At 45.8% G+C, this 21,646-nt stretch overlaps 1 protein-coding gene across 9 annotated transcripts in view; it reads left to right on the top strand.

Moving 5' to 3' along the window:
* LOC139280562 (POC1 centriolar protein homolog B-like) overlaps positions 1 to 21,646 on the top strand; it is a 121,221-nt gene that overhangs the window by 74,179 nt on the left and 25,396 nt on the right. For all 9 annotated transcript variants that reach the window (XM_070900058.1, XM_070900062.1, XM_070900064.1 and 6 more), the window contains exons 9-10: positions 3,342 to 3,494; positions 11,051 to 11,137. In XM_070900058.1, coding sequence (XP_070756159.1) covers positions 3,342 to 3,494; positions 11,051 to 11,137 — 240 coding nt within the window. The remainder of the gene's footprint in view (positions 1 to 3,341; positions 3,495 to 11,050; positions 11,138 to 21,646) is intronic.

Genomic DNA, 21,646 nt, shown 5'->3' with positions numbered 1-21,646 from the left:
TTTACAGCACAATTCACTACAAAATAAAGCATACCATTTTGTCCTTGTACAAGGCCTTGGTTAGGTGTCAGTTAGAATACTGTGTCCACTTTTGGTCTCCGCGCATGGTGGGGGAGTTGGGGCTTTGGAAAGGGTGCAGAGGAGAACCACAAGATGAATTCCCATTTTAAAACCTCTTAATTACCCAATTATTGAAGAGCGGGGTCTGTATTTTTTAGAAAAGTGACGACTCAGGCAATTTGACCAAGGTTTATAAAATAGTAATGGGACTAGATTGTGTTTATGTGGACCAATTATTTCAACTGGATAGGTTAGAGATCACACTTATAAGTTATATAAGGGCAGAACCAGCTTGGATGTTGGGCAGTTCTTTTGCTGTATTCCTTCAAAAGAACTCAACCTGTTTGTGGCTGGGGCAGGCATCATGTCATACAAAAAGTAGGCACCCTGCATTGTTTCTGCGCAGGCCGCTCACCGGCTTTTATATTGTCGATACCGCGCATGCGCAAAGTTTTGAATGGGCCGCACATTGGGGGAGGCAGGAGACAGCGTGACTTACGGAGTCATTGGTACCCTGTAATTAAATCCGGGTCAATGTGATCTTCTGGACTAGTTTTGATCAGCTGAAGGGGTCAGAGAATAATTTTCCAGATTTATTTTCCCTAATCGGCCTGAGATTTCCATGTGTTTTTTTGCCTCTCCCAGGAGTTTACCTATAGTGATGCATAGGGCATTACAACTATATGGGACAAGCTAAATGGACCAGTTTTTTTTTTCTTGTCTGACATTTTCAAAGATTCACAAAGAATATGGATTCAGCAAGCAGCAGCTGGATATAATCTTTGCACCAGGGCAAGAGGAATAGTAATGTAATCTAAGCAGTTCCTGTACAGACTCTCATTCCTATCTTCATGTCAAGTTTTTAATTAACAATTGTACACACAATCCATTTACAGGATTGCTATTCAGTTACACCGACACATAGATTTTAATTCTTTTCTCTGCTTTTGTCGTGCTGTGTAATCAGCTAAAACTATGCGGCAAAAGTGATGGCATTAACATCGTGGGCTAATGTTCCATGTATCTGTACCCATTTACCAAGCTGATTGAATAGAAATCTGATATGTCCCCTCATGAGTGGAATGAGTGATCATAGCATGATTGAGTTTCAAATTCAGATGGAGGGTGAGAAAGTAGGATCTCTAACCAGTGTACTAAGCTTAAATAAAGGAGACTATGAAGGTATGAGGGCAGAGTTGGCTAAAGTGGACTGGGAAAACAGATTGAAGTGTGGGACGGATGATGAACAGTGGTGTACATTTAAAGAGATATTTCACAACTCTCAAGAAAAATATATTCCAGTGAGGAGGAAAGGGTGCAAGAGGAGGAAAAGCCATCCGTGGCTAACTAAAGAAATAAAAGACGGTATCCGATTAAAAACAAGGGCATACAAAGTGGCCAAAACTAGTGGGAGAACAGAAGATTGGGAAGCTTTTAAAAGCCAGCAAAGAATGACTAAAAAAATGATTAAGAAAGTAAGATAGATTATGAAAGTAAACCAGCACAAAATATAAAAACAGATAGCAAGAGTTTCTACAGGTATATAAAAAGAAAAAGAGTGACTAAAGTAAATGTTGGTCCCTTAGAGGACGAGACCGGGGAATTAGTAATTGGGAACATGGAGATGGCAGAAACTTAAGTATTTTGTATCCGTTTTTACGGTAGAGGACACGAACAATATCCCGACAGTGGATAGTCAAGGGGCTATGGGGGGGGGAGGAACTTAACACAATCACAATCACTAAGGAGGTGGTACTCAGTAAGATAATGGTACTAAAGGCAGATAAATCCCCTGGACCTAATGGCTTGCATCCTAGGGTCTTAAGAGAAGTAGCGGCAGGGATTGTGGATGCATTGGTTGGAATTTACCAAAATTCCCTGGATTCTGGGGAGGTCCCAGGAGATTGGAAAACTGCAAATGTAACGCCCCTATTTAAAAAAGGAGGCAGACGAAAAGCAGGAAACTATAGACCAGTTAGCCTAACGTGTGGTTGGGGAAATGTTGGAGTCCATTATTAAAGAAGCAGTAACAGGACATTTGGAAAAGCAAAATTTGGTCAGGCAAAGTCAGCATGGATTATGAAGGGGAAGTCATGTTTGAAAACATAACAGAAAACAGAGAGTCGGGATAAATAGTTCATTCTCTGGTTGGCAACCAGTAACGAGTGGGTGCCGCAGGGATCCCAACTATTTACAATCTATATTAACGACTTGGAAGAAGGGACTGAGTGTAATGTAGCCAAGTTTGCTGATGATACAAAGATGGGAGGAAGAGCAATGTGTGAGGAGGACATAAAGAGGCGACAGGAGGACATAGACAGGCTAAGTGAGTGGGCAAACATTTGTCAGATGGAGTATAATGTTGGAAAGTGTGAGGTCATGCACTTTGGCAGAAAAAATCAAAGACCAAGTTATTATTTAAATGGAGAAAGATTGCAAAGTGCTGCAGTACAGCGGGACCTGGGGGTACTTGTGCATGAAACACAAAAGGATAGTATGCAGGTACAGCAAGTGATCAGGAAGGCCAATGGAATCTTGGCCTTTATTGCAAAGGGGATGGAGTATAAAAGCAGGGAAGTCTTGTTACAGCTATACAGGGTATTGGTGAGGCCACACCTGGAGTACTGTGTGCAGTTTTGGTTTCCATATTTACGAAAGGATATACTTGCTGTGGAGGCAGTTCAGAGAAGGTTCACTCGGTTGATTCCAGAGATGAGGGGGTTGACTTATGAGGAAAGGTTGAGTAGGTTGGGCCTCTACTCATTGGAATTCAGAAGAATGAGAGGTGATCTTATTGAAACGTATAAGATTATGAGGGAGCTTGACAAGGTGGATGCAGAGAGGATGTTTCCACTGGTGGGGGAGACTAGAACTAGAGGGCATGATTTTAGTATAAGGGGCCGCCCATTAAAACAGATGAGGAGAAATTTCTTCTCGGGGTTGTGAATCTGTGGAATTCGCTGCCTCAGAGAGCTGTGGAAGCTGGGACATTGAATAAATTTAAGACAGAAATAGACAGTTTCTTAAGTGATAAGGGGATAAGGGGTTATGGGGAGTGGGCAGGGAAGTGGACCTGAGTCCAGGATCAGATCAGTCATTATCTTATTGAATGGCGGAGCAGGCTCGAGGGGCCGTATGGTCTACTCCTGCTCCTATTTCTTATGTTATGACTCTGTCTTATTAATGCTCTAATTAGATTTTTTTTAAAATCTGGATTTTTAAAAAAATTGTTGTTTGCAACAAAATATGTTGCAGCATTAACATTTTGTTTTGTTTTGTAGGTATTGGTATGGAAGACAAATTTTGACAGTATTCCTTATAATGAAGTTTTAAAAAGCCATAGTGTAAGAACAAATCCTGATCCTCCTCCTCATATCACTGACATTCACCCACGGATTCCTCATCTGCATACTTCCGGACCTCAGACGATACAGGTAATTGTATTATATGCCTATCTACATCGAAGCTAATTCAAAGGAATGAAACTGCATGGAGCTCATTAATGTTGTCCACTGAAACACTAAGTGCATAATAAAAGCTTACATAATGATGTAACCATGGATATTACAAAACTCAGGTTACTCAATCGTAATATGTTTTTGTTGTGCATATAAGAATTAGGAGCAGGAGTAGTCCATACAGCCCCTTGAGCCTGCTCCGCCATTCAATAAGATCATGGCTGATCCTGGATCTCTGTGGCCACTGTAATGTATTTGCTTCATGGGTTCTTTGCTTAAGAATTCATTGCAACACATTGCTATTAAGAACTAGTTGGTTTATTAACTAGTTGGTTTATTAACTAATGGGAATCAAGGTAGACAAGTCCCCTGGCCCTGATGAAATGCATCCCAGGGTATTAAAAGAGATGGTGGAAGTTATAGCAGATGCATTCGTTATAATCTACCAAAATTCTCTGGACTTTGGGGAGGTACCAGTGGATTGGAAAGCAGCTAATGTAACGCCTCTGTTTAAAAAAAAAAGGGGGCAGACAAAAGGCAGGTAACGATAGGCTGGTTAGTTTAACATCTGTAGTGGGGAAAATGCTTGAAGCTATCATTAAGGAAGAAATAGCGGGACATCTAGATAGGAATAGGGCAATCAAGCAGACGCAACATGGATTCATGAAGGGGAAAACATGTTTAACTAATTTACTGGAATTCTTTGAGGATATAATGAGCATCGTGGATAGAGGTGTACCGATGGATGTGGTGTATTTAGATTTCCATTCGATAAGGTGCCACACAAAAGGTTACCGCAGAAGATAAAGGTACGCGGAGTCAGAGGAAATGTATTAGCATGGATAGAGAATTGGCTGGCTAACAGAAAGCAGAGAGTTGAGATAAATGGGTCCTTTTCGGGTTGGAAATCGGTGGTTAGTGGTGTGCCACAGGGATCGGTGCTGGGACCACAACTGTTTACAATATACATAGATGACCTGGAAGAGGGGACAGAGTATATTGTAACAAAATTTGCAGATGACCAAAGATTAGTGGGAAAGCGGGTTGTGTAGAGGACACAGAGAGGCTGCAAAGAGATTTAGATAGGTTAAACAAATGGGCTAAGATTTGGCAGATGGAATACAATGTCGGAAAATGTGAGGTCATCCACCTTGGGGAAAAAAAAGCAGAAAAAGGGAATATTATTTGAATGGGGTGAAATTACAACATGATGCGGTGCAGAGGAACCTGGGGGTCCTTGTGCATGAATCCCAAAAAGTTAGTTTGCAGGTGCAGCAGGTAATCAGGAAGGCAAATGAAATGTGTTGGCCTTCATTGCGAGAGGGATGGAGTACAAAAGCAGTGAGGCCCTGCTGCACTGCACAGGGTATTGGTGAGGCCGCACCTGGAGTACTGCGTGCAGTTTTGGTCACCTTACTTAAGGAAGGATATACTAGCTTTGGAGGGGGTACAGAGACGATTCACGAGGCTGATTCCGGAGATGAGGGGGTTACCTTATGATGATAGATTGAGTAGACTGGGTCTTTACTCGTTGGATTTCAGAAGGATGAGGGGTGATCTTATAGAAACATTTAAAATAATGAACGGGATAGACAAAATAGAGGCAGAGAGGTTGTTTCCACTGGTCGGGGAGACGAACTAGGGGGCACAGGCTCAAAATACGGGGGAGCCAATTTAAAACTGAGTTGAGGAGGAATTTCTTCTCCAAGAGGGTTGTGAATCTGTGGAATTCTCTGCCCAAGGAAGCAGTTGAGGCTAGCTCATTGAATGTATTCAAATCACAGATAGATAGATTTTTAACCAATAAGGGAATTAAGGGTTACGGGGAGCGGGCGGGTAAGTGGAGCTGAGTCCACGGCCAGATCAGCCATGATCTTTTTGAATGGCGGAGCAGGCTCGAGGGGCTAGATGGCCTACTCCTGTTCCACGTTCTTATGTTCTTAGCAAAGGTTTAACAATCGCACTGCACGTTACCAGTTCATCCACCAGGCTCACAACCACCTGCCTCATCATGGATGATCTAGACCCAACTGGCTGGGGTTTTATTGAGTCTTGTGAACATCACGTGACTGGCTAAGCCACTCACAATGCAACAGCTGGACAAATCTGTGAGCATACTCACAGATGCACACATTACAGGCTGTAATCTGTACTACTTCACAGAGCACTGAGCTGATGGTGTCTGAACAAGGCGTGAACTTTGCAAAGGATCATACTCCGTACTGTGAAATGTATAAAATGTGTTTTTTGATTTCCGATAGTGTCCTGAGAGACCGTTTGAAATCCACTGGTCCTATTGTGTTGACTTAACACTATGATAGAGGCCTGTCAGTTGGTGGAAACCCGAATTATTTTATTAAAATTAATCACAGCTAATTGCAATGCTGCGCTGTCCACAGTCATCAAATTCATTTTTTGGTTCCAAGTGTTGATGCATTACACATCAGGTCGACATTAATACCATGCTGTGGAACAGGTTGAAACAGTAGTGTGATTTGAAGTTGTTAAGCAAACATGTGACCCTCTAGTTTCCAGGAAAATGAACTGTACCTTCTTTTGTGCTGGAGAATAATAGATAAATAAAGAGGGACAGAATGAGCAGTAAGAGATAGCAAATTCCAAAGACGTGACACTGGTGCTCTTGTGAAAAGTTGGCACAAAGGGGGAACATGTCCAAATGATCAGTTCCAAAATATTTAGTTGTAGCTGGAGATCACTGAAAAATTCTGCAGTAATTCCATAATCTCAGAAAAAGGTCCATAAATAATCAGTCTGCTTCATTAATTCTACTGAGAGATGGAGTTCCCATAAAAGGTTCCCCAAGTAATAATGAAGAGCTGAACATTCATATGTAGGTTCTGCACACTTGATATTGGTGAACTTTCCACCAACATTAAATACTGTCCCTGCATATGTGACTGAAAAAGATGTGGAGGAATCCAGATATTTCAAGTCTCTTGTGTGTTTGATAATCCTATTTTCCAGAAAGATCACATTGTGACACATTTACAAAACGCAGAATTTTTTATATGGCCAATATATAAATGTAGTATTTTGCTGCCGCTCTGCTGTCGATGAAGACCGAGCAAACAGTCCAAGTCTTTGACCATTCCTTGGTGGAGACAGTCTGGCCCAGGCTCATTTCAAGAATCAGCACCAAACCTGCCTTCACAACTATGTTTAAAAAATGTATAAAACATTAAATCGGAGGCTGCATTCGCTCTTCTTACTAGGCTTCCATGTGTTCATCCTGACTATCATGTTCCAGAACAATGCCTTTCTGTTACAGAAAATGCTGCAAACACTCAGCAGGTTAGGCTGTATCTGTGGAGAGAACAGACAAGTTAACATTTCGGGTGTGGAACCTTAATCAGAATGCAATATATTACAGACAAACCACATTGAGCAAGGGAGAAACAGAGATAGTTAAGTGTCAGAAGTGATATTAGTATGAGTCAGTAGTCAATAATGAGAGAAACAAGAGACGCAGACGGAGAAATTGGGTCGAGCCCTGTTTGGGGGCGGTGACATCCGGGAGGCGGGAGTTCCTGCGCACCTAAGTCTCGCTCCACTCGCGAAATTGCCGATACCGTCCCCGAGAGGAAGTGGAATGCAAAACAACGCGCTCCACTTCCTCTCTCGGGTGCTAAGGGGGCGGAAGCAGAGGGAGTGGGACGCAGCGCTATCCACCGGGGAGCTGGGTCGAAGGGGCCCTGCCCTTCATTCAAGGGGAGGGCTAAGCTGCAGAGTCTGCGGGGGCCCTACCTGGACCACTGGGGAGCGGGGGTGCTGGGCTGTCGGATCGTGGCACGGACCCTGCATTCAAGGATGCAACGGGAAGTCAACCGATTTTTAAAAAAAAAATTCCGTGCACGCCACCTCCCCTTTAACTAGCATCCCGTGAGCGGCTGTCCGCCATCGTCAGGCACAGCTTCAGGGGGCGAGCCCTAAGTTTTGTTCCAGGGTGAAACTGGGTCGCTGCGTGCAGTGATGACATTGACATCGTCGGCAGAGCGGAACGGGGCACTATTGGTTACCGCCGCCGCTAAACTCCCGCGGAATTTAGCGGGGATCATTAGCGGCGCTGTGCCTAGGCAAAAAGTCGTCTGGGCCCCGTTAGCGCTAATGGAAGGTGCAAACGACATGAATTTCTCCCCCACAGAGGGCCCAAGTTTCCGATGCTGGAGAAAAGGGCGCACCTCCGAGATTTACGTGACCTGCCTGAGATAAAAAGCGCGCCGGAATTCTACCGGGGAATTTTCCGGTCGTCCTGGAGCGTGGCATGGCACAGCGGAGTCTCCCTGGGGCGGAGCAAGTCAATCGCAGCCAGCGGGAGGCGGGCCTAGGGATCAGCGTTCGTCTGAGTGCCGGCAGCGTTGGAGCATGTGCGCATGTGCAATGGCTCAGCAGGGCTTTTTTCCCCCAGTCTGTGTTTGGGCACCAGGGAGGGATGGAGGAGCGTGGGTTGGGCGTCACTCGAAATGATCGAAGAGCCGGAAGAGAGCAGGGGGTGCCTGCGACCAGCCTCCCCACCCCCCCACCACACAACCCCACCCCACACCCTCTTCCCCACCCCACACACCCTCCTCCCCACCCCACACACCCTCCTCCCCACCTCACACACCCTCCTCCCCACCCCACACCCCCTCCCCACCCCACCCCCTCCCCACCCCACCCCCTCCCCACACACCCCCTCCCCCCCCCACCCCCTCCCCACACACCCCCTCCCCCCCCACCCCCACTCCACACCCCCACCCCACACACCCCCCCCATCCCACACACCCCCCCATCCCACACACCCCCCCCATCCCACACACCCCCCCCATCCCACACACCCCCCCCATCCCACACACCCCCCCCATCCCACACACCCCCCCCATCCCACACACCCCCCCCATCCCACACACCCCCCCCATCCCACACACCCCCCCCATCCCACACACCCCCCCCATCCCACACACCCCCCCCATCCCACACACCCCCCCCATCCCACACACCCCCCCCCATCCCACACACCCCCCCCATCCCACACACCCCCCCCATCCCACACACCCCCCCCCATCCCACACACCCCCCCCCATCCCACACACCCCCCCCATCCCACACAGCCCCCCCCATCCCACACAGCCCCCCCCATCCCACACAGCCCCCCCATCCCACACAGCCCCCCCCATCCCACACAGCCCCCCCCATCCCACACAGCCCCCCCCATCCCACACAGCCCCCCCCATCCCACACAGCCCCCCCATCCCACACAGCCCCCCCATCCCACACAGCCCCCCCCATCCCACACAGCCCCCCCCATCCCACACAGCCCCCCCCATCCCACACAGCCCCCCCCATCCCACACAGCCCCCCCATCCCACACAGCCCCCCCATCCCACACAGCCCCCCCATCCCACACAGCCCCCCCATCCCACACAGCCCCCCCATCCCACACAGCCCCCCCCCATCCCACACAGCCCCCCATCCCACACAGCCCCCCCCATCCCACGCGCCCCCTCCCATCCCACGCGCCCCCTCCCATCCCACGCGCCCCCTCCCCACGCGCCCCCTCCCCACGCGCCCCCTCCCCACGCGCCCCCTCCCCACGCGCCCCCTCCCCACGCGCCCCCTCCCCACGCGCCCCCTCCCCACGCGCCCCCTCCCCACGCGCCCCCTCCCCACGCGCCCCCTCCCCACGCGCCCCCTCCCCACGCGCCCCCTCCCCACGCGCCCCCTCCCCACGCGCCCCCTCCCCACGCGCCCCCTCCCCACGCGCCCCCTCCCCACGCGCCCCCTCCCCCACGCGCCCCCTCCCCCACGCGCCCCCTCCCCCACCCGCCCCCTCCCCCACCCGCCCCCTCCCCCACCCGACGCACCCCCCCCCCACCCGACGCGCACCCCCCCCCCCCACCCGACGCGCACCCCCCCCCCACCCGACGCACCCCCCCCCACCCGACGCACCCCCCCCCCCACCCGACGCACCCCCCCCCCACCCGACGCACCCCCCCCCCACCCGACGCACCTCCCCCCCCACCCGACGCACCCCCCCCCTACCCCACACAGATACAGAGAGGCAGAGCCACTGACAGAAACACCTTCCCTTCACATAAAGGTACGACTTCTAATTTTTAATTTTTTATTGATTGGTTTCTTATTACTTTGGTCTTGGTGCTTTAGGTGCAGGAATCCTTCTATTTTTTATTAATGAATTGCTTATTACTTTTTGTGCTTTGTAAATGTACTGCTTTGTTTTGTGCTTACTGCTTTAAATGTACTTTGCTTCTTTAATGTTGTTGTGAAGGTGTTTATGGAAAATCCTCTAACTTCCCCCCCCCCCCCCCCCTCCCCAGTTGATGATGATATGTCCTTTTTGTTTAATGCTTCTTTCCCCGCTGTCTCTGGCTGTGCCTGCACTAAACTTAACTCTAGGTAAGGTTTTTCAGAACTTACAAAAGTGAACACTCTAAGATAGTTTGAAGTAAGTTTTCGCTGCCGAAACTTGCAAAACCTAAGTGACTGGATCCCCTTTTGAAAAAAAATACGTGAACTACAATGAACCTAAAAACTCACTAGAACTGGAGCAAACTAAGTGCCGAGAATTACAATTTCTAAGATACTCCAAACTAAACTAGTTGCTCCAAGCAACTCTACCCGAAACTTGGGCTCATTGTGGGGGCGGGGGGGTGGGGGTAGAAAGGGAAGCAGGAAAACCTGGTAAAGTGAGCAAGCTCCAAGCGCCTGATAGAAGAAAACAGCAGGCTGATCCCAAGGGTGCAGATCACCTCACCTGTTTGGTGTTCCAACAAAGGCCTTTCTATAATATAGCTGCAAGTAAGGGAGGTTTCCATGGCTTGTCAACCCAAAGAAACAGAATTATTCTGAACAGATAAGATTAATACTCCCATTATTTCAAGAACTGGCTCTTCCTACTCTGCTGAGATTGTCTGCTCTCTTGAAGCTCCAGGGAGTGTCTCGAGCCTAAGTTGCAATTTGAGTGACTGAGCTAATAAGAACTCTTAATTCTGACTCATAAATGCAATTAACTTTTTTTTAAACTGCTACTTCGGGGTCACTGCTTAAATTTCAAAGAGCAGACTGCAAATGCATAAATAGAACAAGTTGGGTACCTGTACAATTTGAAAGGTAATTGGATGTTTCACAGTCTACTTAACATCATATCATAGATTACTGGTTCTTAGACTGAGCTATTAAATATGGAGCGAGCCATTTTACATTCATAGGAAAGTATAAGTTCTGAAAAACTGCGGTCCATCTATTTGGTCCCAAAACACAAATTGATTATCCCTCGACAATTTGTTCTACATATTCACTACCTTCTGCGTAAAATGATTAAACCTAAGCTATCGAAGCACCCGTCCTGTTCAGAGGCTCTAGTCCCTAGTTTTAGAGTTTATGACAAAAAAACATATAACCAAACTTCAATTTTCTTTATTCATATTATCTGTTCTGTTAAAATTTTGACTGTTTCTGGAGAAGCTTATATAACTGGGTTGATTTTGCCCATTTTTGACCCTTTTAAACTACAGATTAATCGCAGGACACATGTAGCTGACACGCAGTCATCCGCTCCCCCGGTGATGGATATTGGAATACCCTTTTTCTCTAAACCCCAGGTGAGCTTGTGATTCCACATAATCTGAACTGTTTAATATCTTAAAATGGAAAAAAATCAGATTTAACTGTTGCTTGATAATTTTTTGGTAACCAAAGATATTAAGGGATATGGACCAAAGGGATATGCAGTTAGATCGTAGATCAGCCATGATCTGATTGAATGGCGGAACAGGCTTGAGGGGCTGAATGGCCTCCTCCTGCTCTGTGTTACATAGAAACATAGAAAATAGGTGCAGGAGTAGGCCATTCGGCACTTCGAGCCTGCACCACCATTCAATAAGATCATGGCTGATCATTCCCTCAGTACCCCTTTCTGCTTTCTCTCCATACCCCTTGATCCCCTTTAGCCGTAAGGGCCACATCTAACTCCCTCTTGAATATATCCAATAAACTGACATCAACAACTCTCTGCGGCAGGGAATTCCACAGGTTAACAACTCTCTGAGTGAAGAAGTTTCTCCTCATCTCAGTCCTAAATGGCCTACCCCTTATCCTTAGACTATGGCCCCTGGGCCTGGACTTCCCCAACATCGGGAACATTCTTCTATATTCCTATACTCCTAGGGCCCGAACTTGGTGGCCTTGCCGCCGGCTGCCGGCGAGTTTACTGGGCGCTCTCCCCTTGGTGCCAGTTTTCTCTCGGCCTCCCGCCAGCGGGAGGGGAGGACCGCTGGGAACCGCTCGCTGACGGCCGCTAGCACGCAAGGTGCGTAAATGTCCTCCCGCCCGCCGAGTTGGCAGATTCCTCTGGGCAGGGGTCGGCGGCAGCAGGGGGAAGGACCGTCGCCTGAAGGCAGGTCTAACCCCGACGGTAAGCATGTTTCCTAGTGATTTTTTTCTGAGCATATTTTTATTTTTATGTGTTTTCCCCCTCCCTGGGCCCGACTCAATCCTCGGCGGCACTTTGGCGATGATCGCATTTGCCACCGAGATTGGGAGCCCCCGCTCGTTGCCGCCCAGATTCACGGCATAAGCTGTTATTTTGCCGCCAGGCGGTCTTTGCAGATCTTTTGGAGGAATCTCCCGGCAGGTCTTTCGGCCGTCCTTTGGTCAGCACTTGGACGGGCCATAGCTTTGACCAAGTTCAGGCCCTATACTTCCTGTGAATATTAGGTATCGTCTAAAGCCAGTGTCAGTTGTGGCTCAGTGGGCAGCACCCTCGCCTCTGAGTCAGAAGGTTGTGGGTTCAAGCCCTACTCAAGGGACTTGAGCACAAAAATCTAGGTTGACGCTCCCAGTGCAGTGCTGAGGGAGAGTTGCACTGTCGGAGGTGCCGTCTTTCAGATGAGACGTTAAACCAAGGCCCCGTCTGTGTTCTCAAGTAGAGGTAAAAGATCCCATGGCACTATTTAAAAGAAAGGCAGGTGTGTCCTGGCCAATATTTATCCCTCAAACAACATAACTAAAAAAACAGATTATCTGGTCATTATCACATTGCTGTTTGTGGGAGCTTGCTGTGCAAATTGGTTGCCACGTTTCTTACATTACATAGTGACTACACTCCAAAGTACTTCATTGGCTGTAAAGCGCTTTTGGACGGCCAGTGGTCGTGAAAGGTGCGATATAAATGCAAGTCTTTCTTTCTTTCTTGTCATTTGAAGATTCACATTTTTAGTAATACATTCCATGGTGTGATTCCTTTTTTTCTTTTTAGCCAATTAGCTCCCCCTTCTCCCTTAAAGGCATTGAATCCTTCCTCTGGAATGGAAACGCAGTTACTGGGTATCTTCCAGTACCTTCCCCAAGTGACATTACTCATTTGCGAGCCTGGATATCCGCAGCATAACTAAACCCGCCTATTTCCATCCTCCGTAACATCGCCCATTGTCGCCCCCCCGGTTCAGCTCGTCCGCTGCTGAAGCCCTCACCCATGCCTTTGTTACCTCTAGACTTGACTATTCCAATGCACTCTTGGCTGGCCTCCTATATTCTATCCTGCGTAAACTAGAGGTGATCCAACAGTTGGCAGTCCGTGTCCTAACTCGCACCAAGTCCCACTCACCCATCACCCCCTGTGCTCGCTGACCCGTGTCCTAACTCGCACCAAGTCCCGCTCACCCATCACCCCCTGTGCTCGCTGGCCTACATTGACTCCCAATTAAGCAACACCTCGATTTCAAAATTCTCATCCTTATTTTCAGATCCCTCCATGGCCTCACCCCTCCCTATCTCTGTAATCTCCTCCAGCCCCACAACCCCCCAGAAGGCATGAGAACTTCACAACAGAGGTAAAACATTTCAACTGTCCAGAAAGTTGAGTTTAAACATTATAGTTACTGCATTTTCCCCATTTAAAATGTTATTAAGGTGGCTATGCTTTGTGAAACTAGAACTTTTGTACACAAAAATACATTTCAGCATTGTCTGGAAAGTAAGTAAAATTTAGTCTTGGGTACACTTTCTTTATCTGATAATTATCATTTAAAAAAACTTTGTATTGCATCAGTGGGAGAGAAAAGTCACATCCATAATGTTTACACTGAGTGTCAAAGAATTGCTGCCATCATTGGCAAGTCTGCTGAGTGCAACGTATGCATTAGATTTGCCAGTACTTTCAGCACGTGACAACTGAAACATACCGGCTAGCTTCTAGCAAAGCTGAAGATTCAGACTTCTTGTGTATTTATAGCAAATACAGTCCAAACCACCAAACATAAATGGTGTTGGCTCTGTAATCTCCCTCAGCCCCACAACCCCCCAAGATGTCTGTGCTCCTCTAATTCTGCCCTCTTGACATCCCTGATTATAATCGCTCAACCATCGGTGGCCGTGCCTTCAGCTGCCTGGGCCCCAAGCTCTGGAACTCCCTCCCTAAACCTCTCCGCCTCTCTACCTCTCTCACCTCCTTTAAGCCGCTCCTTAAAACCTACCTCTTTGACCAAGCTTTTGGCCATCTGCTGTAATTTCTTCTGATGTGGCTCGGTGTCGATTTTTTTTTTGTTGTCTTGCAACATGACTGTGAAGCGCCTTGGGACATTTTACTACGTTAAAGGTGCTATATAAATACACGTTGTTGTTACTTGTGCATTGGTGTAAAACTTCCATAAATGGCCAAATGTGCAAGTTTAACCTGATTTTACAAAAGGACTTTACCAGCCAGTGCATGCAGCAGAGAGGTAACCTGATGCCTCTGGCCCGAGATCTGTCTCAGAAGCAGCTCTTTATATAAGTCATGTTGGACTGTATTGGGTTGGGTTGTTTTGACCTGAACAGAATCCAATCATGCAGGGCTTGGGATGTAAACTGGGCACGGGGGGAAATCGTGGCACACAGACGAAGATTTTTAATTGTTTATATTTTTGGCAGCTTTCTGAAGATCAAAAGGGATGACTTTTATTTGAAGGCAGAAAGTGTCTTCTCACCAATTAATTCTTTCCATTTATTGAACTATTTTATACTTGAGAATTTATTTTGATATTAAACACTTTACTTCAGAAACTGAATACTTAATCATTAACATAGTCTTAACATAATCAAATGTTTTTCCAGGCTTTAATTGCGAGATTAACTGGTAGGTAGGGTCTTGCAGTTGAAGATTTAATGGTTCCTATAGGGCAAGGCTACTAGGGGGATCAAGGGGTAAGGCGCGAAAGCAGGAATGGGGTACTGAAGTTGCATGTTCAGCCATGAACTCATTGAATGGTGGTGCAGGCTCGAAGGGCCGAATGGTCTACTCCTGCACCTATTTTCTATGTTTCTATGTAAGGTTCACTAAACTCCTGTCTGTCCAAGTGTACATTGTGATTTTGTCCTTGTCCTGTAGATGGTGCTGTTCGGCTGCAAACACCACTCGGTCTGATTTCCGTTCCCAGTACAGCACTGGATGAGACTGTGTTTTGAAGTTTCCATTGCTTCTTGCTTGACTTAATTTTATAAAGTTCTGATATCTTAATGCCCTGAAGCTGTTTTGCACTCCATATAATACTGAACAAATGTACTAAATAACCAAAACGGCAGGGTTAATGTCATGTCTACATGTTCTGCAAACTTATTTACAAAAGCCAAGTCAAACAATTGAGGCATATATCAGACAAGTGTAAACATTTATTGCTAGAAAAGGAAAAAACATATTGGGGACAATTGCGGTCGGGGGCTTCCTGTGGGCGAGCGCCTCCGACCGAAATCTTGTCAACGAATCTACCTGGTGGTCCCGGAGGAACATAGGATTGCACTCCGAGGCCTAGATTTGCAATCCAGCGTACAGGAACATGTCTTCCAGGATCGTATGCGTATCCTGGGATCACATGGGCCTGGACCACCAATCACAATGTAGTATTCTCATTCATAGCAAGGGAGCTCCGAGCTCCATTACTATTAATGAGAATACCCCTAAAATCAAATCAAACACAAACATAAATTAAATAAACACTTCACTTTATTAAATTAATAGAAATTGCATTAAATTAAATGTTTTGAGAAATTTATTTTTTTGAATTAAAAACAAATTGTTTTAATAGTGTTAAAAATAAACTTACTTTCATCGACAGGGTTTTTAATATAAAAATATGTAATTTTTTAATATTTTAAAACTCTTACGCTGGTAAAAGTAGGCTATACGCCTGCTTTTACCAGGTGTATAAGTTTGAAGGACATTCGCTGGGCCAAAGAGTTGGGCAAATAGCCCAGAATTTCCGCCGTGAATGTCCTTCTCCCGGGGATGCGTGCGCTCTGTAATTTGATAGATCGCAAAAGCTGGTTCCCAACGCATGCGCATCGCGCGCTGAGAACCGGCATTGGCGAGGCCTCTTCGGGTGCGTGCATACATCGACTGACCCGGCGAAGCTGCAACTTTCGGGGCAAATATTCTGCTATCAAATATTTATGTATACATAACGAGGACATTTTGAAATATATATTCAAAGAAAAATACTTGTAAAGTAATGCAAATAAATAACTCGGCCTACATTAGTTAGAGGTTTTCAAGGTGCTGGTGTATCTACGGCCAACCATCTCATAATCATGAATCAATATTTTTTGGCATTTTCTTCAATACTTAAATGTTTGCCTTAATTTACAGGTTTAACAAAAGTAGACAAAGGAACTGTGTGGTACATTAGTTGCTTTACTTCTAGGAACAAGGATCAAATCAAAACTGATGGAATAAAAATGTTCTCAAAAACAAATGGATGTGAATCCACAGGACAAACTGCCCATTATTCAGCAAACGTGGGAGGAAGTGGTGACCTCCATACAAGTGTCAGAAGGATTGTTGGTGCATGAAATAGAAAAAGCTTGGGATGCTTTCCTAGAGTTATTAACAATTTATTGTTGGAGAAAAGTAAAGGGAGCTTTGCTGTGAAATTAGCCTCTGACCTTGGGAGTGGCTGTTGCTAGAACTGATTCCCTATCCCAGTACTGAGGTCCCTCACTTTAATGAGCAAGATGGGTGGAGCTTCAGAAGTAATGTGCTGCAGTATTGTATTCCAAGTTAAAGTTATGGTTTACGAATGGCCTTCCATTGCAGGGTAGGTGCTACATGTAACCCAGTGATAGTTTGAACCTAGAATTTCATTCATTGAAAAAAAATAGTGTTATTAATTCATTGTTATTTTCACAGTTTCAGCTGTGACTCAGTGGGGTAGCACTCTCGCCTCTGAGTCGGAAGGTTTTGGGTTTAAGTTCCATTCCAGAGACGTGAGCACAAAAATCCAGTCTGACACTCCAGTGCAATGCTGAGGGAGCGATACACTATCGTAGGTGCCATCTTTCGGATGAGATGTTAAACCGAGGCCCAGTCTGCCCTGTAAGGTGGATGTAAAAGATCTCACGGCACTATTTCGAAGAAGAGCAGGAGAGTTCTCCCCAGTGTCCTGGCCAATATTTATCCCGCAATCAACATAACAAAAATAGATTATCTGGTCACTATCACATTGCTGTTTGAAGGAGCTTGCTGTGCGCAAATTGGTTGCCCTGTTTCCCACATTGCATCAGTGACTACACTTCATTGCCTGTAAAGTGCTTTGGGACGTCCGATGGTCGTGAAAGGCGCTATATAAATGCAAGTCCTTTTTTTCTTTCCTATCAATTTTATGACTTTGACACTAGCATCCCTATGTTTTTCTGCCCCTAAGTAGCGCTACTATATCCTCGCTTGCTTGCTTCCTGAAACCAGGTTATCCCAGTATGCTGGTTTCTCAACACAAGGGCATTATGTTCAGCCATGAACTCATTGAATGGCGGTGCAGGCTAGAAGGGCCGAATGGCCTACTCCTGCACCTATTTTCTATGTTTCTATTAGGTAGCTTCTGCTGCCTTTCTGACTAGCCGGGGCAGTGCGTACAGGAAGATGCATCAATATTACCCAAGGAGGCACATTAGAGAATGGTATCAGAAACCCAGAAGTGAGTCGGGGGAGAAAGAGAAATGTTCTATATCGTGGAGCAGACTCAAGGGGCCGAATGGCCTACTCCTCCTCATTCTTGTATCCAGTACTAGTGGCTTAGGGCAAGCTTTATTTCCAGTAGTTCATGTTCACAGATACTGTTCCAGGAGAACGCACCAGTTAATAATCGTGAATGCTTTTAAAATGCAGAAATTGTGCAGTGACGGGACAATACGAGTCCTGGCTCCTTGAGGTTGGTCCATAATCGCCATCTCCCATGACCAGATTCCCCATCCCATACTGAAATAGGCCCATGCAATGGCTCTTGAGCAGTGATTCATCGAGCTCTATTTTCTTGCAGATAGAATGGTGGGTATACTCATCATTTCTAGAAAACCATCTGCTGTGTACTCATTGAGAGAACAAAAACTTGCATTTATATAGCACCTTTAACATAGCAAAATGTCCCGAGGCGCTTACAAATACCGAATATTTTCACTTATAATGTAATATATAATTGACCCACTCAATTGTGGGGGGTGGGGGCGGTGAGAGAGAGGATCTTCAGCTTCTGGTCAAAGTAGGCTCGAAGTGAACATCCCTGTCCCACTACCCAAATGCGGTGTCGGGAAGCCTGAAACTATATTCAGGTTTGGCTGTGATTTGAATGTAGCCGGTGAGAGGCAAGCACTCGGTTGCAGCTCATCGCTTGTGGGAGGGCTGGAAATTGGAAACGCCGTACACCAAATCGGCCAAATGTTTGGGTGGGGAGGGGGACAATCCTGGGGAAGGGCCAGTAGTGGGCCACAGTATTTCTTGTGGAGCCAGACAAATTCTCTTGGGGGTGAAAAAAAAGTAAGCTTGGAGCCCTTGAAGCTGCAAAATGGACTTTTCTTCCTCTTTAAAAACTCAAGTAACCATATTTTCAAATGTGGGCCATCCAAATCTCAAATTGTACGTGTCACCGCATACAGCATAATGTATTGCACTGTAAGGCATAGAACATGTTTCAGGTCGTTGTGAACTTTATTCACTGATGCTGCACCTCAGCCAAAAGATCCCGGAGTGAACTTTCTATCTTTGAATATGGTGTTCTCTATTGAAATTGAGAGTTTTAAAAGTGGTCTTGTACTAGCAGTGGTTTAATATCGATTACACAAAGCATGCCTTTGCTCTGCCAACATTTTGCTCACCAGTGTGTCTGAAAATTGGCATGTTTAACTGCTCAGAAATGTTTAACACTGGCAGTCATCAATCAGTCCCAAGCACCTTTGCTGAGGGTTTGATGTACTGATCCAGATAATTTGAGATAAGCACGCCCCCTGCCCCCTTTGGAACCCACATGACATGGGGATCTCCGTCGTTGTCAGCAGACCTTTTGAGATGCCAGTTCTGATCTATAGTGCATTGAAGAACACTGCCCTGTAGAAACAAGGATGGAGAATTAATGAGGAGTTGTATAGCAAGGCACCCGGAAACGATAATGGTATGTGTGGTATTACAATAAACTGCCCTCATTCTGGCTCGCATGGCTGATGCCTCCCTTTCAAACAGGGCTGCATAATTGGGTGGCAAGTGAACCCAAACCACTTGACCACATTAAAAGGCAGCCTACCATATGAACAATTGGAATAATGAACAGTGTGGTTACCCCTGAAATTCTTCTATATTCAGCTCTACGGTTTGTCATTCCTAATATAAACAAAAAATACTGTTCTAGCCACGTACCTCGATAAAGGGGCTGTGCAGTCTGGATCTCTGTTAAAGAATGTGCTATAAATAAGGCATTCCTGCAGTCGGCTTCAATGGAAAGTTAAATGGTGAGCCTGTAAGTGGACGTGACGTTTGTGACCATAAGTTTATTCCTGCAGTGATCTTATATACCTTGGGGTTGGGAGATGGAAGGACATGTGTGGCAATCTTTTGAATGGTTTAATTTAAGCCAGGGAGATCGGTAAGCTCTACCCCCTCAGCTGAAATCCAGCAAAGATAGGGACACGGAAAAGGGGCATTCATTGGGAACCAAAGAGGAGACAGTTGGTTATCTGCAAACTTTGTCTTGCCTCAATCGTTAATATCCAGTCAGGGCTTGCCCCTTGAAAAGCCTCGCCTGACCATGCTACACGGAGCATGTTAATGCAAGTAGATAGATTACCACCATTGGTTCAACTGGTGATTTCTCATCTTTGCCTGTGTCCCCCAGGTTCCAGAGGAGAAGCTAATGGTATGGCATTCATTGTAACCATGTACTTTAACTGGTTTTAGAAATATTACACATTAATTTATAGAATGAATGTAATTACCAAAAAAACTTAGTATTTTAACTTTATTCTAAAAATGTCTTTTAACCTTTCTCCCTGCCCTTGTGGCATTGCCCTAATAGTGAGATGGATGTCCTTCTATAGTTCAGTAAAGATATCACTATCCTGCCCAAAAAGTCCTGAGTATCCTTATGATTTCCATTTCCCTACCTCTCCCCAGCTCTCCCCTTTTGGTTAGGAGACCACTGCATGGCATCAGTCCGCCATGCTGACTACTATTCCTGAAGCTGAGTAACCATATTAAATTTACATATCGCAAGTGAACACTTGAAGGAATAATCCAGGAAAGGCTCACAAAAATCAGATTGGTGAGCCTTCTCTCGCAGAATGATACTGTATGATATAACTTGCCTATTGTAGCTTTTAATATTCCAACAATTTTCCCCACATATCAGATGGCCCCTGTCATTTCTTGAGTATCATGGTCTTCCAAAATGATGCATGAGAATATGGGAGAGCCTAGAGCTGAAACTTGCACTGAAAAGTATCAAAGAACAGTCCACTGGGAGGATAGCATATTGCTGAAATAAAATGTTACTGCAAGTCTGTGTCGAAACTGCCCACGCATACAGTTTCTTTTGTGACCCTTCCCTGGAGTATTCTTTCATTAGAGTCAATGCGTATACTGTAGTAGAAATTGTAATTTATTTAGGAAAATTCTGATAGTTATAAAATTATATTACTTTAAAACATTAACTGCAATATTAATACTGCTGGGATTGATGAACAATTAACATTTTGATTGAGTAGACTGGGCCTATATTCTCGAGTTTAGAAGAATGAGAGATGATCTCATTGAAACATACAAAATTCTTACAGGGCTTGACAGAGTAGATGCAGGGAGGATGTTTCCCCCGGGCTGGGGAGTCTAGAACCAGGGGTCACAGTCTCAGGATAAGGGGTCGGCCATTTAGGACTGAGATGAGGAGAAACCTCTTCACTCAGAGGGTGGTGAATCTTTGGAATTCTCTGCCCCAGAGGGCTGTGGAGGCTCAGTCTTTGAGTATATTCAAGATGGAGATCGATAGATTTTTGAATATTAAGGAAATCAAGAGATTTGGGAATAGTGCAGGAAAGTGGTGTTGAGATAAAAGATCAGCCATGATCTCATTGAATGGCGGAGCAGGCTCAAGGGGCTGAATGGCCGACTCCTGCTCCCAGTTCTTATTTGCAACAGGGAGAATGAGTTGTGCATTTAAATTTCCATGTCAGTCATGGCTCAGTGGGTATCACTCTCGCCTCTGAGTCAGAAGGTTGTGAGGTCAAGTCTCACTCCAGGGACTTGAGGCACAAAAATCTAGGCTGGCACTCCCAGTGCAGTGCTGAGGGAGTGCTGCACTGTCGGAGGTACCATCTTTTGGATGTGACAATAAATCGTCTGCTCTCAGGTGGGTGTAAAAGATCCAATAGCACTATTTTGAAGAAGAGCAGGGGAGTTATCCTGGTGTCCTGGCCAATATTTATCCCTCAATCAACAGAACAAAAACAGATTATCTGGTCATTATCACATTGTGGGAGCTTGCTGTTCGCAAGTCGGCTGCCGCATTTCCTACATTACAACAGTAACTACACTCCAAACATACTTCATTGGCTGTAAAGCGCTGTTGAGACATCCGGTGGTCGTGAAAGGTGCTACATAAATGCAAGTCTTTTCTTTCTTTTTAACTATCAGACATCGGAAACTTATTTTGAAAATGTGTAAATTAGAAAATGTACTTCATAGATATACTCATGTTTAACTAATTTACTGGAATTCTTTGAGGATATAACGAGCATGGTGGATAGAGGTGTACCGATGGATGTGGTGTATTTAGATTTCCAAAAGGCATTCGATAAGGTGCCACACAAAAGGTTACTGCAGAAGA

This window comes from Pristiophorus japonicus, chromosome 15 (assembly GCF_044704955.1).
Source record: "Pristiophorus japonicus isolate sPriJap1 chromosome 15, sPriJap1.hap1, whole genome shotgun sequence".
NCBI lineage: Eukaryota > Metazoa > Chordata > Chondrichthyes > Pristiophoridae > Pristiophorus > Pristiophorus japonicus.
Note: the sequence above shows the minus strand (reverse complement) of the source record. Positions and strands in the feature narration are given on the sequence as shown.